The sequence below is a fragment of the Danio aesculapii genome, chromosome 15 (genome assembly GCF_903798145.1).
Source record: "Danio aesculapii chromosome 15, fDanAes4.1, whole genome shotgun sequence".
Classification (NCBI taxonomy): domain Eukaryota; kingdom Metazoa; phylum Chordata; class Actinopteri; order Cypriniformes; family Danionidae; genus Danio; species Danio aesculapii.
In genome coordinates this window covers 3972785-3991548 of record NC_079449.1, presented here as the reverse complement: position 1 = coordinate 3991548, position 18764 = coordinate 3972785, and the positions used below count along the sequence as shown (strand labels likewise).

Here is an 18764-nt window from a genome sequence, read left to right as displayed (position 1 = left end):
ATTGACTTCACATTTTTTGATTGCGAAAGCCATGACAGCATATAATCATGCATTCTTGGTTGTTGATGGTTTTGGATGAGGTCAAACTTTTAGTTTTTACTGTTGATCATCAGTTGGCAGCATTAACCCTTTAGATAGGCCTGTGCAAAAAAAGTTTCTGGCTTTAATATGGAATAAAACGGCAAATTATAGTGTGTGTGTGTGTAGAAATACACTTACTGTGTTTACTGTGTTTACTGTGTTTACTGTGTTTCAAGAGCTGAGCTGCTTATTTTGAACTTTCACAAACATATCAAGATACATGTGCAAAGGTCTCTCTTACACTCTCTCTCTCACACACACAAACACACACTACACTACATGTAAAAGCCAGAAGCTAAGATTTTTTTGTATCATGTAACTGATGATCAACAATAAAAATGACAAATTGTAACTCTTCCTAACAGGGAAAACCAGCAACAATGCATAATTATATGCCATCATAACTTTGCAATCAAAAATTGGTGGTTATTATGGAAGTCAATGGGGTAAAAACAGCCCCCAGCATAACGAAAGGGTAGTAAATTTGCCCAGAGTGTATTGTTTTCAAAACATTTGACCAAATAATTCCATTTGTTTCACCATCAATCATCCCCCCCCCAGGATGGATGAAAACAAGATGTAAATCATTTAATAAAATAATGTAAACTTCTTCACTTCCACTTTAAAGTAACATCATCAAGACTTCTTCTTACTCCAAACGCTCTGTTACCTCAGATGAACTTCTAAAAAGTTGAGCTTTAATTAAGACATCTATTCCTGCGGCTGAAAAACAGAAGTGTGAGTGTCGATACGAGACGGCGAGAGACTGAAGCGAGTGCGAGCGTGTTACTGCGGTAAAAGCGCTGATGTAATCGGCTCGTTTCCGCTCAAGCACATGCTCTATAATGAGCAGTGACAGCAAACAGCATGTTTTGTCATTGTTCTTATTAAAAGCAGACTTTAAAGCTCGTCAGACGCTCATTAAGGGCCGTGAAGTGTTAATGACACAGACAGATGTGCATGTGTTTCTGCAGGGGAAGATGATGCTCTTGTTTTTATTATTTATTTCTCTTTTTATTGTGGATCTTCTTCTTTAAAGCTTCGTTTGATGTTGTGAAATGTGATTTATTTTTATTTTTTTCTGCCGACGATGTTTGTTTAGATCCTCTTTTGGGGATAAGCGGATGGGGATGTTTGTAGATCATAATTTGGTGCCTTTTTTATTTTCGAAGGTCTTTAATTGTAATTAGAGGATTTTCCTTGAATGTTTTGCTTATTTGATGCTCTTTGTTGTAAACAAATTATTCTTTTATTATTTCTATTTGAATTAGTTTGAATGAAGAACATTTCAGATGTTATAATTTAGGGGAAAATAAATCAGTATTTGTTATTTGGGTGTAACGGATCACAACCCGCAGTTCGCGACGCATGGATTAATAACTTTGTATGAACTTGTAGGTTAATCTAATATTTCTATCAATTGCAGAGAGATCTCCTCTCGCATCATTCAAATCACATGTATGAAAGCGTTTTGGCTTCCCTGTAAAATATAATGATGACAGAAAAAGTTGTGGTGGGGTATTCTTTGTTTATTAATTAAAGGTGTTTTCTGTCACTGCTTGTTTAGCCTGCATTAATGCATTCAGCGTAAAACTGCACAATCAAACCAGGATTATTATTCCGGGCGTCACGGTGGCGCAGTGGGTAGCACGATTACCTCACAGCAAGAAGGTCGCTGGTTCGAGCCTCGGCGTGGGTTTCCTCCGGGTTTCCTCCGGGTGCTCTGGTTTCCCCCACAAATCCAAAGACATGCGCTGTAGGTGAATCGGGGAAGCTAAATCGTCAGTAGTGTATGTGAGTGAATGAGTGTGTATGGGTGTTTCTCAGTGATGGGTTGCAGCTAGAAGGGAATCCGCTGCGTAAAACATATACTGGATAAGTTGGTGGTTCGTTCAGATGTGGCGACCCCAGATTAATAAAGCGACTAAGCTGAAAAGAAAATGAATGAATGAATTCTTCAAAGTGCTGCATTTAGATCTGCATTTGATTGACGGAGATTCATTTTTTTTACACTTTTTCAATTAGTTATAAACAATTAAAAAACACAGAAGTACTGGGAGAACAGTCTATAGTTCTGATATAAACACACATGTTTATGGTAAAGATTAAAATCACCGTTTAATGGAACTTTACGCTGGTAAATGTTGTAGCAATTACATTGTTTAACCAATAGGTGGCGACAAACAACTAGGACTGGGCGATATGGGCAAAAATATCAGATCTCAATATTTTAGGAGGAAAGACTGTATACGATATATATCCAGTATTTTCTCATAAATGGTTACTTGAGAGTCAAAGCCTCTATTAAACAGTTTTTAAATAAAATATAATTAAAAAACAGGGGTTTCCCTCCCTGTTATTATCATCATCATAATTATCATTCTTATATTGTTATTTGTTGAAAGAGTAGCTAACAGCGAGATATTAAAATAGAAAAAGAAATGTTTTAGTAGACAAATGCAGGTTTTTTTTTATTTTACTTTCTTTTTTGTTTTAATAATCATTTTAACAACCAACCGTTTGTACACGGGGCACACACACAATCAAATCACGTCTACCAGTTAATGGGCTAAAATAAATAAATCAATAAAACTGAATAAATAAATCAATAAATACAATAATTAGAACATAATTGGAATTGAAGTCAATATGCAATAATAGAGCAGAATGCAGAGCTAAATGTGTTATAACGTAAATGTAAAGAAGAGACCGCCGTGTAATAAATACTGAACTGTGGCAAGCTCTGATAAATAAGGGACTAAGCTGAAGGAAAATAATAAATTAAAGGAAACAAAAAATTAGTAGAATAAAGTAATTTGAGCTATACTGAGGTTTTGACCAATTTAATTATTTCAACTTATTGAACGTAATTTTATTAAGTTTTTATTTTTTCTACTTTAATTAAATTTTAAAGTAATAAATTAGGTAATTTGTTTAATTGATTGTTTTATGTGTATATTAGTATAAATTACTGTACCTTATACTTCATAGTTTGACAAAAAGATCATAGATTTTGCTTTTAGCTTCTGTATTTTGTTTAAAATGGGCTTATATTTAGTATGTTTAACCAAAATCTGAAATATACAAATATAAATGTTATATTAAATATATAAATATTATATTAAGTATTGCTATTTAATATAAAATTAAAATTTGGATATTTTGGATTTTGCTTAAATCAGATTATTTTGCTGCTATATTTTGCTTATAAATATATATAAATATACAGTTGAAGTCATAATTATTAGCCCCCTTGAATTATTAGCGCCCAGTTTATTTTTTCCACCATTTCTGTTTTATGGAGAGCAGATTTTTTTCAATGCATTTCTAATCATAATAGTTTTAATAACTCATCTCTAATAACTGATTTATTTTATCTTTGCCATGATGACAGTAAATAATATTAGACTAGATATATATAATTAGGTTAACTAGCCAGGTTAGGGTAATTAGGCAAGTTATTATATAATGATGGTTGGTTCTGTAGACTATCGAAAACAAATATAGCTTAAATGGGCTGATAATAATGACCTAAAAATGTGTTTAAAAATTAAAAACTGCTTTTATTCTAAAACAAATCAGACTTTCTCCAGAAGAAAAAATATTATCAGACATACTGTGAAAATTTCCTTGCTTTTAATATTTAAAAAAGAAGAAAAATTCAAAAGGGGGGCTAATAATTCTGACTTAAATTAATATATACTAGTAGTTGAATATATAAATATATAAACTAATTTGAACTACAATGAAAAGAGTGAAAACTTGCATTCCTGTAGGTTGTTAAGCCTAAAATAATTAAGTTTTTCTTTTTTTTAACTCAATTACATTTAAAACTGATCAATTAAAAATCTGAATGTTTTTTTTTTTTTTTGGGGGTGAAAAATGTGGAGTAATTTGATTCAATGTTTATTATTTTCCATCATATTAATAGAACTTACTATACCTCATAGATCAACTAAAAAATGACTGATTTGGCTAAATTTATTCATTCATTCATTTTCCTTAGTCCCTACTTTATCTGGTTTGTTTTGAACCACCAACTATTCCAGCATATGGTTTGCGCAGTGGATGCCCTTCATGCTGCAACCCAGTACTGGGAAACACTCGTACACTCTCATTCACACAGAGACAGGAACACACACACACAACGGAAAATTTAGTTCATCAGTTCCCCTATAGCACATGTGTTTGGACTGTGGGGGAAACCGGAGCACCTGGAGGAAACATACGCCAACACGGGGAGAACATGCAAACTCCACACAGAAATGCCAACTGACCCAGCCGGGACTCGAACCAGTGACCTTGTTGCTGTGAGGCCACCGTGTCACCCTGATTGTGCTAAATTGTATATATAGATGAGGTTTCTGATATCAATGTAATGATATGTTCAAAGCATTCAGATCATCAGTGATATGACTGTGTGTGTGTGTGTGTGTGTGTGTGTGTGTGTGTGTGTGTGTGTGTGTGTGTGTGTGTGCGCGCGCCTGTATTTTTCTGTGCCTCTTTGTATGTGTGTGTTTCTTTGTCCATCTCTCTGTATGTGCGTGTTTTTGTCCTGGGTGTGTGTGTGTGTGTCTGTGTTTTTCTGTGCCTCTCTGTTAGGTATTTCTTTGTCCATCTGTATGTGTGTGTGTGTGTGTGTGTGTGTTTGACATCAGAGTGTGGTGGAGTTGATTTCTCTGATGGGAATCATCATCATAACAGCGCGCCGGTGACCTCTGACCTCCTATTGTTTGCATTGCCACAGGAGGAGATTTATGGAACCAGAGTGGCAGAGCGGGGTGCGTGTGTGTGTGTGTGTGTGTGTGTGTGTGTGTGTGTGTGGGTGTGTGGGTGTGTGTGTGTGTTTGTCTGTCAGTGTGTTTCTGTTAGTGCGTTTGTCATTGTGTGTGTGTCAGTGTGTTATCTTTAAGTGTGTTTCTGTTAGTGTGTGTCTGTGTCATTGTGTGTCTGTCAGTGTGTGTGTGTGTGTTTGTCAGTGTGTTTTTTTAAGTATGTGTGTGTGTTTTGTTTGTTATTGTGTGTGTATGTTTGTTTGTCACTGTGGTTTTTTTAATGTGTCTGTTAGTGTGTGTTTGTTAGTGTGTGTATACATTTGTTTGTTAGTGTTTGTGTGTGTTTTTATTTGTCAGTGTGTGTCTGTTTGTTAGCGTGTTTCTGTTTGTGTGTCTCTGTGTGTGTTTGTCAGTGTGTGTCTCTCAATGGGTTTCTGTTAGTGTGTGCATCTGTGTGTTTCTGTGTATGTGTTTGTCAGTGTGTATCTGTCAGTATTTCTGTGTATGTATTAATCTGTGTGTGTTTTGTCAGTGTGTTTCTGTGTATGTGTTTGTCAGTGTGTATCTGTCAATATTTCTGTGTATGTATGAATCTGTGTGTGTTTGTCAGTGTGTTTTTGTGATTCTGTGTCTGTCAGTGTGTGTGTGTATGTTTGTTTGTCAATGTGTTTTTGTCAGTGTGTGTTTGTTAGTGTGTGTCTGTAAGTGTTTGTGTTAGTATGTTTGTCAGTGTGTTGTTTTTGTGTCTGTTATTGCGTGTGCGTTTGTCAGTGTGTGTCTGTCAGTGGTTCTGTGTGTGTGTGTGTGTTTGTGTGCGTCTGTCAGTGACAGAATGATCAGTAAAGTAAGCATATTTTGGCTGCTCTTCATTTTTCGACGCACAATATTTGTCATTAAGATGTGCAAAAACCCACTACAACAGTGTTATTTACTTTCCATTAACTTACATGATCACCAATATATATATAAGAACAGGGCTTGACATAAACATCTGCCAACCCTCCAAATGTGGGTAGATTTCAGCTGTGGCCGCTTAGACAGACACCCCCAGCAGCCTCTTTGGCCAGTTGAAAATAATTTTTAAGTGATGTTTATTTATAAACTAATTTGGAGAGGATCATGTGCTTATGATTGCTTGTATCCGGTCCCGCATTATTCAATTAATAATTCACCAATCAGACGATTCCTAAGCCACTATAAATACCCTAAGCTCCATATAACAGCCATATTCGTTTTGAAGAATCCCCCCTTCCACCCCTACTCCTCCTCCGTTTCTAGATGGATGGCACGGTGGCCCAGTGGTTAGCACTGTTGCCTCACAGCAAGAACGTCACTGGTTCTAGTCCTTAGCAAGCCAGCCAACGTTTCTGTGCAGAGTTTATACGTTCTCCCCGTGCTTACGTGGGTTTCCCCCGGGTTCCCCGGTTTCCTCCTTAGTTAATTGACTAATCCAAATCAGCACCATAGACATGCTCCTAGTAAGTAGTTATCTCTTAAGAGCAATCACTATCTGTTCATTAGCTACTACAGCAGGAGAGTTCTCGAGATCTACCTGAGCCCAAACTCTCCTCTCGTCTTGCAAACGAGAGGGAGCCTCAGGCTCCAGGGTCTTATGAGCTCAGGGCTCTCTCCCAGGACAGCATGCCAAACAAGCTTTATAATCAATCAATCGTCAGCCTAGTGTGAACTCTTGAAATTGTAGTTTTCTAAACCTGTTAGCAAAGTTCAACAATAAGGATTCCCTTCAAGAAGCAGCACGACTGACAAAAATAACTGTTTGCGCGAGCAAAAGAAAGCTGGTCAATACCGAATCGGAGGATGATCACTCGCACGGTGAGACTATCATCGCTCATTAATGATGGCCTTAGTGTTTAAATGCTTGCGCAAAGCAACCGTGCCTGGAAACGCAACTAATGTGATCGGTTCTCTTTGAAATAGACTGTACATAAAGCGATGATCGTGCATCCGTTGTTTTCAACAGTTTGGGATTCTTTTAAGAAAAGGTCTCGCGTAATTAGCAGAGGTTGCCACTTTCACTTTAACCATACTTTTAACACAGGGTATCCGCAGGGTCTAAAAAAGTATTAAAAGTTGATCAGTCAATTATGACAAAATTAAGGCCCTTAAAATGTATTAAAAAGTCTTAATAGTGTGTCCAAGACACCAAAAATAAATTTAGTTCAGTCGAAGAAACGGCCACTGTAGTTTATGAAGTGACGTGCGTCTGTTCAACACAGCATGAGCTGCAGTTGAAGGCTGCGCAGAGCGTGAGTCGCCTGACATTAAGCGAGTGGCGCGAGCAGCCGAAAATATTTGGATACTTAAGCTTTAAGGCTTCTCAACGCCGCGATTCTGTTGCACGGAATGAAACTGCTGCAACTAAACAAAGTTATGTCAGGTGTGCGCTAGTTTAAAGTTCCAAGCTTATATCACATATCGCGTCTTTCCCGCGCGCAAGTTTGTTATTTCCAATATTAGAATACATGCCAATATGCGTGCGCAGGCAGAGCGATCTCACGCTGTAGCGGTGAGAGTTGTGCGTGGCTTTCAGTGCAATGAAAACAAAAGATAAGTAAGACGAATTATTACAAATGATTAAAATTATTATGTATGTATGAATGCAGATGATATCAACAGTTTATTTAAATACTTAGCTAATATAAAGCTTAAATTTACATTAGACGTGATAACCGCCAAACCATGATTATTCTTCAGACTATATAATCGTACAACCAAAATCTATAATTGTTGCATCTATAATTGTTATGCAGTTCAAAACATAACATATGAATGAGTCTGAATGTAGAAGAAGCCTACTTAAGCAATGCACTGCTTTAGTTGTGCTTTGAAATACAACATTTGAATATGTTTGTAAAAAAAAAGCCACATTGTACAATGCACTGATGTTATGTAGTTTCATAATATACAATATATTAACATTTTAATGTAGAAAAATACAATATGGGTGTCTTAAGGAGCAAAAATACAACATATGGGCTCTTATATGCTGTAGTGTCATCACTTATATTGCAAGTCATATCTCCCATTTGGGATGAACTGGCTCCATGACTAAAATGTTTTTTGTATGTCGGCCATTTTGGATGCAATAAAAGGAGTGGTTCCTAGCATGCCAGCCAATCAAATAACATATCACTAGAAAGCCCAGGATGTCCTCTGAACAGTACAACAGGACTTGACTGAGTAGCTCAATAAATTCAAAGAAAATTAATGAAAACGCAATGTCCACTACGGAGGACACAAGTCAATGGGTGGGGTCTCAATTTCCTGGTGTGGCCAGGAAAAAAATAGGTAAATCCTTAGTGTTGAGCGCTGAAACGTCATGTGAAACAAGAACTAATTGCAATGCGACACTATGAAAACACAACCCATTTGCTCATGCTCATTGAGCAAGGTCATACACAACAAAAGTGCAATGAATGAGGAGGAATGTAGACATAAAATCTAAATCAAGTAATGCCAAAGTCAAATGTATGTATATAAATGCACACTTTCCTAGTGAAAATGACGAGTGGCTAGTAACGTTGGAAAACTACTAGCCTCAGTGGCCGGTGATCAAAAAAGGTTAATGTCAAGCCCTGTGTCAGAATGTTCAAATCCAGAGAAATAATCAGTTTTTTCCAGTGAGACGGAGTGTGTGTTCATGCTAATGAGATCACACACCCTCCATTTCCAGTGTGGTTTTCCAGTGAACAGTGCAACAGCAGTGAGGCTTTAGTATGTTGTGTGTAAAATCACAAGTTTTATAATCTGTGTGTTTTCCAGGACAGCTCACCACTCGCCTCTCTGACCAATTGGGAAGCAGTTACCATAATGTCAGTAAGTATGACACACTCCAGATATCATTACATATTTACAATTTAATTTCACTGAGAACAGTATGACTTCATGAAATGATCACAGTGGATTATTTATTTACTTATTATTCAAACCCATTTTATTCATTTTCCTTCAGCTTAGTCTCTTTATCATTTTATCACAGCGGAATGAACCGCCAATTATTTCAGCATATGTTTTAAGGCTGGTTTATACTTCTGCTTCAAGTGATCGGTGTGACCCACAGCGTATGCCTTGCGCATAGTCGTGCATTTATACTTCTGCGTGCTGTTTGTGTTGTTCTGCAATTACACTTCCGAAACACTAGCTGGCAGTAGATTTTTATGTTCCTCTGTGTCGAGTTTCTTCTCTGGTGTTTTGTTTTTTCTGAATGCTACCTTAATGTAGAAGTGGCTCAAACTCACTCATTCAGAGGCATGAACTGGTGGACATCAGCTTTAATCATAAGGTAAACACAAAACAACAGTCTCCATCTGGAGCTCCGTCATGAGACTCGACACTTGTAAACGTTCGCTCCATCAGGCTTGCGGCTCTCAGTCCCGCCCACACTGGTCACCAACTAATCACAAAGCTTGCACTACGCATCATTGTAACATGTAGTTACATTTTTTGAGAGGTGTGTGTCAGCATTGGCGTCAGCCACAGCAAGGGCTATAGGGTGTCATGAGAAATCGAGTCCCCACCCTGACAACTGGGTCCACCTAGGACCCTGGGGGATTCTATAGAGAAACTAGATATTAAAGTTTGAGGACAAACTTTATGGTGGCTTGAAAAGCCGAGTCTAAAATTTTGAAGTCGTTTTAAAGTGTAAATAACTGAAGCAGTTTTTATGAAGTTTGAAACAGTCGGCATAGATAAGTACATATATGTTAGCATGTTTCTGGGTTGTTGCTAGGCGGTTGCTAAAGTATTCTGAGTGGTTGCTAGGCAGTTGCTAACATAAATTAGCATGATTCTAGCATTAATTAGCATGTTACTAGCATGTTTATAGCATGAATTAGCATGTTACTAGCATGATTCTAGTATGAATTAGCAAGTAACTAGCATGATTCTAACATGAATTGGCATGTAACTACCATGATTCTATCATGAATTAGCATGCGTCTAGCATTAATTAGCATGTAACTAGCATTATTCTAGCATGAATTAGCATGATTCTAGCATGAGTTAGCATGTAACTAGCATGATTATACCATGGATTAGCATGTTTCTAGCATGAATTAGCATGTTGTTAGCATGATTCTAGCATGAACTAACATGTTTCTAGCATAATTCTAGCATGAATTAGCATGTTACTAGCATGATTCTAGCACGAATTAGCATGTTATTAGCATGTTCCTAGCATTAATTAGCATGTTACTAGCATGATTCTAGCATGATTTAGCATGTTACTAGCATGATTCTAGCATGATTTAGCATGTTACTTGCATGTTTCTAGCATGAATTAGCATGTTACTAGCATGATCCTAACATGAATTAGCATGGTTCTAGCATGAATTAGCATGTTACTAGCATGAATTAGCATGTTGTTCGCGTATTTCTAGCATGAATTAGCGTGTTACTAGCATGTTTCTTGCATGAATTAGCATGTTGTTAGCATGATTCTAGCATGAATTAGCATGTTTCTAGCATGAATTAGCATGATTCTAGCATGAATTAGCATGTTACTAGCATGTTTCTAGCATGAATTAGCATGTTGTTAGCATGATTCTAGTATGAATTAGCATGTTACTAGCATGAATTAGCAGGTTACTAGCATATTCTAGCATGAATTAGCATGTAACTAGCATGATATTAGCATGTTACTAGCATAATTCTAGCATGAATCAGCTTGTTTCTAGCATGAATTAGCATGTTGTTAGCATAAATTAGCATGTTACTAGCATGACTAGCATGTCACTATCGTGTTGCTAGCACCTTTCTAGCAAGATTAGCATGTCAGTAGGAAGTTTAAACTGTTAGCATGTGTTAGAATAGCTAGTCACAGTCTCTGGGACAGTTGCTAGGGTGCTGAAATTGGTTGCTAGGGAGTGGCTAGTAAGTTTAAAGGTAATCAGTGATTGGCTGCTGGCTAGACTGAGTTGAATGAGGCCAGACTCTAGTCTGTAGGACAGTCTGATGCAGAGTTATGAGCTCACAAAGGTTGATCCAATGTTAAGTAAATGGGAGTCTTTTACAATGGAAGTCTATGGGACAGTTGCTAGGGTGCTGTAAGTGGTTGCTAGGGAGTGGCTAGTACGTTAAGAAGTCATCAGTTATTGGCTGCTGGCTAGACTGAGTTAAATGAGTCCAGTTAGAAGTCTGTAGGACAGTCTGATGCAGAGTTATGAGCTCACAAAGTTTGACCCAATGTTAAGTCAATGGGACAAATTCAAAAACGTAACTTTTACCGTACACCACACTGCTTTTAGTGCCAACCACAGACGTCTTTGGCTAAAAGGGAGCTGAATGGAGTGAGGACCTAATTAGAAATGCTGGACTCTGCAGTTCTCATTTCATATCAGGTAAGCTCACGCTATGCTGAATCGTACACAATTCTCGTTTTTGATTGCAGCAATGATTTCAGCCAGAACAGTTCAATTTGGTGAATTAAACTGCAGACACTGAATGCTCAGAATGAAATGTAAACATGTGCGTTCACATACCCTGCCGTACAGGTGCAGTTCGCTGTCAGAATGCAGTTGTTTTGCTCGTTGATGATTCCCCAGGCCTTGTGTAATTCCCTCTCTTGTAAAATCACTTGGAGTTTCAATGAGATAGTTGTATATTTGGGGCTGGATGCTTGGCCATTTCGTCTTATTCAATATCCATTGGGAGGATGCTATCGCAAATGGACCTGTCAGATGAACACTGTTTACTTTCACACCTCGCTGCGCACGCATCCTGAATGTTTACAAACTGGTAATTCATCTATTGGTTCACTGGAGTTGTAATAGGTATAGTTTGTAGCGCCTGATAAAAAAAAAATTAATAAATATATATATATATATATAAATGCAGCAAAATCTCATTTAAATTTATGTAATTTAAAAAAGTGTTATAATGACAAAACTATTTAAAATTATGTATTTCGTATACTGATGTACAACTAAAGGCATATGTTGTGGCATGAAAAATTTGTCTTTCATGCTTTTATTTTAGAAGCCTACAACATGCTACCACTTCTTCTGTAAATATATAATGTTACATATACAGTTGTAGTCAGAATTATTGTAGAATTTTTCTTTTTTTAAATATTTCTTAAATGATGTTTAACGGAGCAAGGAAATTTTCACAGTATGTCTGATAATATTTTTTCTTCTGGAAAAAAATGTGTTTTATTTCGGCTAGAATAAAAGCAGTTTTTAATTTTTTAAACACCATTTTAAGGTCAATATTATTAGCCCTTTTAAGCAATTTTTTTCGATAGTCTACAGAACAAACCATCATCATACAATAACTTGCCTAATTACTCTAACCTGCCTAGTTAAACTAATTAACCTAGTTAAGCCTTTAAATGTCACTTTAAGCTGTATAGAAGTGTCTTAAAATATCTAGTCAAATATTATTTACTGTCATCATGACAAAGAGAAAATAAATCAGTTATTAGAAATGAGTTATTAAAACTATTATGAATAGAAATGTGTTGAAAAAATCTGCTCTCCATTAAACAGAAATTAGGGAAAAAATAAACAGGGGGGCTAATAATTCAGGGGGGCTAATAATTCTGACTTCAACTGTAAATACATAAAAACATCAAAAAGACATAATTTAATGTTTACAAACGTTTTAATTATTTTAACTATGCGTGTCTTTAACTTGTAGTTGTCGATAATAATGTTACTAATATGATTAGTCTTGTTAAAATCTCAAGACTCATGATCAGGGATTCAACGCAGACGATCCACTGGGGTCCTAAGTAGAGTCGATTGCAGGGAGTGCTTGACGAATAAGTTTAAATCAGGCTTTACGCAGCGGATGCCCTTCCAACTGCAATCCAGTACTGGGCAACACTCACACACACTCGTACACTATGGCCAATTTAGATTATCCAATTCCCTTATAGAGCATGTGTTTAGACTGTGGGGGAAACTGGAGCACCTGGAGGAAACCCCTGCCAATGCGGTCAACGACGTGTTGCCCTGTTCATATATATACTTTATGTTTGTGTGTATATATGTTTTTATTTGAATACTATCCCCAAATACATTTACATTTTACTGAAATTTGTCATTTTTTCCCCCAAAGGTTTAGTTTTTATCCCCCATTCAGTATATTTTAGTTTTAATTAATTGATTGTGTTTTGGGGGTGACACGGGGGCTCAGTGGTTAGCACTGTGGCCTCACAGCAAGAAGGTTGCTGGTTCGAGCCCCAACTGGGTCAGTTGGCATTTCTGTGTGGAGTTTGCATGTTCTCCCCGTGTTGGTGTGGGTTTCCTCCGGGTGCTCCAGTTTCCCCCACGGTCCAAACACATGCGTTATAGAGGAATTGATTAACTAAATTGCTCGTAGTGTGTGTTTGTGTGACTGTAAGAGTGTATGGGTGTTTCCCAGTACTGGGTTGCTGCTGGGAGGATGCTGTGTAAAACAGGTGCTGGATAAGTTGGTGGTTCATTCTGCTGTGGCAACAGCAGATAAAGGGACTAAATAAAGGGACTTAACCGAAGGAAAATGAATGAATGTTTTTCACTCTTTACTTAACTTTACATTTAACTTTTCAGGCTCAGGTTTCTTATTTTTTCCTTGTTTTGCATTTATTATAAAATGGTGGTCCTTCAAGAACGTGGTTGAGAAACACTGGTGTAAGGGATGGTCAACCATGTAGTTAAATGGCCTGTTTCCACTGAGAGGTACAGTACAGTACGGGTCACCTTTATCAGGCTTGCGTTTCCACTACCATTGGTACTCTTTTGGTAGGTGTGGTGTATGACAGAAAGTTTCAGACGACGTCATTTTTACTCAAGGACATGTCTACAGTAAAGCTGTATAGGTCGCTCACATATCATATGAGAAGCACTTCTCACAAAACAGACGCTTTATACACATAAATACTTGTGTAGAAATGTTCATTACTAACCTCTCAATGAACACGAGTTGATTATACTGCAGATCAATGATCTGTGAAATAGCCTACTGTAACGTCTGTAATTATATCAAATAAATAAATGCAACATATATGAACACATACAGGCCCTTACAGTCTCCGGTATGATACCAACTACAGAAAAACTACACACAGCATACATTTAGTGCCTATTTGGGTTAAAAAACGACACGAAATATAGCCCATAGTTAGAGCAGACCTCTCATCTGTGTCTGTAATCTTCACCAGCACATGTAGCCTCTGTTCGAGAGTAGTAATAGTCTAAAATGTGATGATAATAGTTAAACATGGCAGTTTGATCATCTTTTGGGTTACAGAAAGCATCATTTGCTGCTGTTTTTTCAGCTTCTCCTTTGTTTTTTCGCGCTTCACTTTCGCGTTTGTCTCTTTCTGAAAGGATCGGATATCAGAGAGCTTCAATGATTACGAGCACGTTATAAATATGAGCTCAAATAGTTCCTTTTTCAAAAACAGACGCGCGGCGAGCTCTCTGGAGAAAGTGAAACCGCTCACACTTTTAGACAGCCTCGTAAACAACAACAGGACACAGCAGATTTTGTTCATCTTGGTTTTGTGCCTGTTAATCAAGACGATGAGAAGGTTTGTTTGAGCTCAGGTCGGCCATGGCTTGTTATTATATGTATATATTATTACGGTGTAATGTCTCGGCTGTGTATTTAAAACATGGCGGCTCCTTTGTTTTGTTTTTTGTTTTTTTTTCTTTCTTTTTTTTCAGCTTTCTGTTAATTTATATTGTTTAGTTTTGTCTTTTATTGAACAGTAAATTGTCAGCAATTATTATAGCACAATGAAACATTATGAACTATAGGAGGAAGATGGATGATGCCAGGGGGATAAAACAGTAAAGAAAAAAAATACAATAAGTTAAACAAGAAATACATATAAAGTAAAGCTTAAAATAAAAATAAAATATTAGGAGTATAAGTAATTCAAAGTGTAGTACTGATGTTACAGGGGAATTTTAAATAGGGCATGACAAGAGAATGTTTTCCTAGCCTCAGTGTTTCCTGAAACGGAAAGTGTTTCAAAGTATTGTTTCAATTCTTTTATGAATAACTTAAAGTGGTTTATTATCGGAGAATTTGCATTTATGGATGTGATATTTAGCAAGTAAAAGATTTATGAAGCAGAACACTTTCTCAGTATTATTGTCTGTATCAATAAAACCAAATAACACATTTTCCCAAAACAAAAAAAAAATTGGAATATATAAACTTTGCTCAATAGTAAAATTTGCTCAATTTACCCCAAAATATTTGTGTAGGAACAGTACCAAAATAAGTGTACAGTTGTTTCACTTTGTAAATTACAGAAAGCGCACATTGTGTTAATATCTGATTGAAATCTTTTTAAATAGCTACTCACTGGGTAGAATCTGTGGATTAATTTAATAAAGGACACTTCTCTGGTTTTGTTCCCAATAAGGTATTTGTGTGGCAAAAGCCAAACTTTTCTCCAGTTTCAAATATTTGTGAAATTGCTCCTGTAAGTAAGAACAAATGATTTTGAGACAACTTCTTTCTGAAACAGTGCACGGATTGATTTGTTAGTTGAGTTTGGAACAAGACAAGCTTTACCCACTGTTGTTTCAAACGGATCACAAAGAGATGGTGTGATGCATGGAGTTCTGTTCAAGCTTTTAAACAGTGTAATAATTCCTGCAGGAACAGCATCAAAGACAATGGCGAATTCTTTTGGTGAAACAGGAAATCTGAATCAGAAACTTCTGAAAGAACTCATAATATGATAGCAAAAGACCATTTTCATTAAAGAGATCATGAACTAAAGTAATTTTATTATCATACCAACTCTAAAGTGGCGCTTCCTTTGTTTTCATTCTCCTACTTCTGTGAGTGATGTATATCTGTAAACCAGTAGCTGTGCGTCTAGCTTCGCCTGTTGGTACCCTTTGGGCCTGTTGGTACCTCACATAATTAACACATCGCTTGACTCTGGTTTATTCCCCACTTCATTTAAGCAGGCTAGGGTAACCCCACTGCTAAAGAAACCCAACCTGGATCAAACGCTACTTGAAAACTACCGACCGGTATCCCTGCTTCCATTCATGGCCAAGATTCTGGAGAAAGTAGTGTTCAATCAAGTCCTGGACTTTCTTACTCAAAACAACCTCATGGATAACAAGCAATCTGGCTTTAAGAAAGGCCACTCAACTGAGACTGCCCTGCTCTCGGTCGTGGAGGATCTCAGACTGGCTAAAGCAGACTCTAAATCATCTGTCCTCATCTTGCTGGATTTATCAGCTGCTTTTGACACTGTAAACCACCAGATCCTGCTATCTACGCTTGAGTCACTGGGCGTCGCAGGCACTGTTATTCAATGGTTCAGTTCCTACCTCTCGGACAGGTAATTCAGGGTGTCGTGGAGGGGAGAAGTGTCCAACCTACAGCATCTAAACACTGGGGTACCTCAGGGCTCTGTTCTTGGGCCACTTCTCTTCTCCATCTACACGACATCTTTAGGAACAGTCATCCAGAAACATGGTTTTTCCTACCACTGCTATGCTGATGATACCCAGCTATACCTCTCTTTTCACCCTGATGATGCCTCGGTTCCAGCTCGCATCTCAGCCTGCCTGTCAGACATTTCACTCTGGATGAAAGATCATCATCTTCAGCTTAACCTCGCGAAAACGGAAATGCTTGAAGTTTCTGCCAACCCGACTCTACACCATAACTTTTCAATCCAGATGGATGGGGCAACCATTACTGCATCCAAAATGGTAAAAAGCCTTGGAGTAACGATTGATGACCAACTAAACTTCTCTGACCACATTTCTAGAACTGCTCGATCTTGCAGATTCGCACTCTACAACATCAGAAAGGTCCGACCCTTCATATCTGAACATACAGCTCAACTCATTGTTCAAGCTCTTGTTCTCTCCAAACTGGATTATTGCAACTCTCTGCTAGCTGGGCTACCAGCTAGTTCTATCAAACCTCTTCAGCTGCTTCAGAACGCAGCAGCACGAGTGGTCTTTGATGAACCCAAAAGAGCACATGTCACTCCGCTACTCACCCGTTTGCACTGGCTGCCAGTTGCTGCTCGCATCAAATTCAAAGCTCTGATGTTTGCTTACAAAGCGACCTATAGCTTTGCTCCTTCTTATCTGCTCTCACTTCTGCAGATTTATGTGCCCTCCAGAAACTTGCGTTCTGTGAATGAACGTCGCCTCGTGGTTCCATCCCGAAGAGGGAAGAAATCACTTTCCCGAACTCTCTCATTCAATCTGCCCAGTTGGTGGAATGAACTCCCTAACTACATCAGAACAGCAGAGTCACTTGCTGTCTTCAAGAAACGACTAAAAACTCAACTATTTAGTCTCCACTTTCCTTCCTAATCTGTAGCTGCCTCTCTGGCTATACCACTAACTGTACTCTCTCTCAAAAAAACAACAACATTACTAATGTTTTGCTTCTTAGACTTTTACACACCTGAAAGTTGCCTACAGCACTTGTTCACTGTTGCTCCTATAGTTGTGTAAATTGCTTCCTTGTCCTCATTTGTAAGTCGCTGTGGATAAAAGCGTCTGCTAAATGACTAAATGTAAATGGTACTCTTTGCAAAGGGTGAACAAGCAGTGGTACACTACGGTTCGCTTTTAGGTACCCTTTGACAGTGGAAACAGCCTCAAAAGCATACTGAACCGTACCATTCCACTCAGTGGAAACAGGCCAAGAAGATGTATATTTACAGAAATTACAGATGCAAGGTATTTAATCAAGCATAAGTACAATGTATTAACACAATGACTGCACTGAAAAATGATTAATTTCAGTGTAGGTAAATATTAGTTAAGGCCACCTAATATAAAGTGGCATCCAGTCTTTATTTTGTTTTAGTTAGTTTTTTGTTAATGTTCATTTCCTTTAATTTAAAGGGCACCTATGGTAAAAAAAATCTACCTTTCAAGCTGTTTGGACAGACATATGTGCATGTATGGTGTATAGACCGTCATATTGGGGTGATATAAGCACACCCAGTGCTTTCTTTTTTCAATTTAACAACATAAATAACGGTGGACCAATTGGAGCGGTTTTCAGATCGACCGCAACTTTACGTAGGAGAGCGGTCCCCCCGCCCACCAATATTGATTGACAGGCGCGTCATCATATCCTCAGTTTGTTGATTCACGTCCGCCATTTTCAGCATGAGTCGAAGCGATATCACTAAAGTAACACCCTAGCTCTATTTTTAGATGCAAGGCTCATTGGGCTCAACACAAGATCAATATTCTCCACATTATCGCTCTAATCGGAATTATTGGTTGTATCTTTAGGTAGGTTTGCAAACATGTGTACTTCTCATTGAGTCTACCTTATACTTCAGCCGTTTGCATTTCTCGCGATCCCAGAAGCTCCCTGTGATCTTAACTAGCATGCGTTTTACAATTCTAAACATAGGTTTCTATCAGGGTACACTAAAGTCGACGGCTGGGCGCCACGGACCGCTGCAGAAACCTATGTTTAGAATTCAAAAATGCATGGCGCGACGATTCGGGACACTTCATGTCTCTGCCGCGCCACAGAGAGTGTCTGGTGTGCCGTGTCGCGGCTTCGAGTGGCGCATCCGGTGCCTCAGTCAAAGTTAATTCAGTGTGCGTGGTTATTAGTTTCTGTGTTAAAGCTCTGCACTTGAAACTAGCACACAGTTGGCTGTAAAACTATTCAAAGACACAAATGATTTTGTACATGTACGACTGAATGCTGATCCTCTCCTGCTCCTTCTCTCAGTCTGCCTGTCTGTGTTGCAAACACAGAGCGGGTGAGCTCATGGCCCCGCCCCCTTGTTACGTTGGGCGGGAAGCCGAAACTAATCTACATGTGAAGCAACACACCCCTAAATCAGCGAGCTGTGGACACGCCCCCAACATGACACTTTTTAAGACATTATAATAAAAAATCTGAACAGTGTTTTAAACTGAACTTAAA

At 38.0% G+C, this 18764-nt stretch overlaps 1 protein-coding gene across 2 annotated transcripts in view; it reads left to right on the top strand.

Annotated features, from left to right (window-relative positions):
- pdgfd (platelet derived growth factor d) overlaps nt 1-18764 on the top strand; it is a 78763-nt gene that overhangs the window by 44960 nt on the left and 15039 nt on the right. For both annotated transcript variants that reach the window (XM_056473595.1, XM_056473596.1), the window contains exon 4: nt 8640-8693. In XM_056473595.1, coding sequence (XP_056329570.1) covers nt 8640-8693 — 54 coding nt within the window. The remainder of the gene's footprint in view (nt 1-8639; nt 8694-18764) is intronic.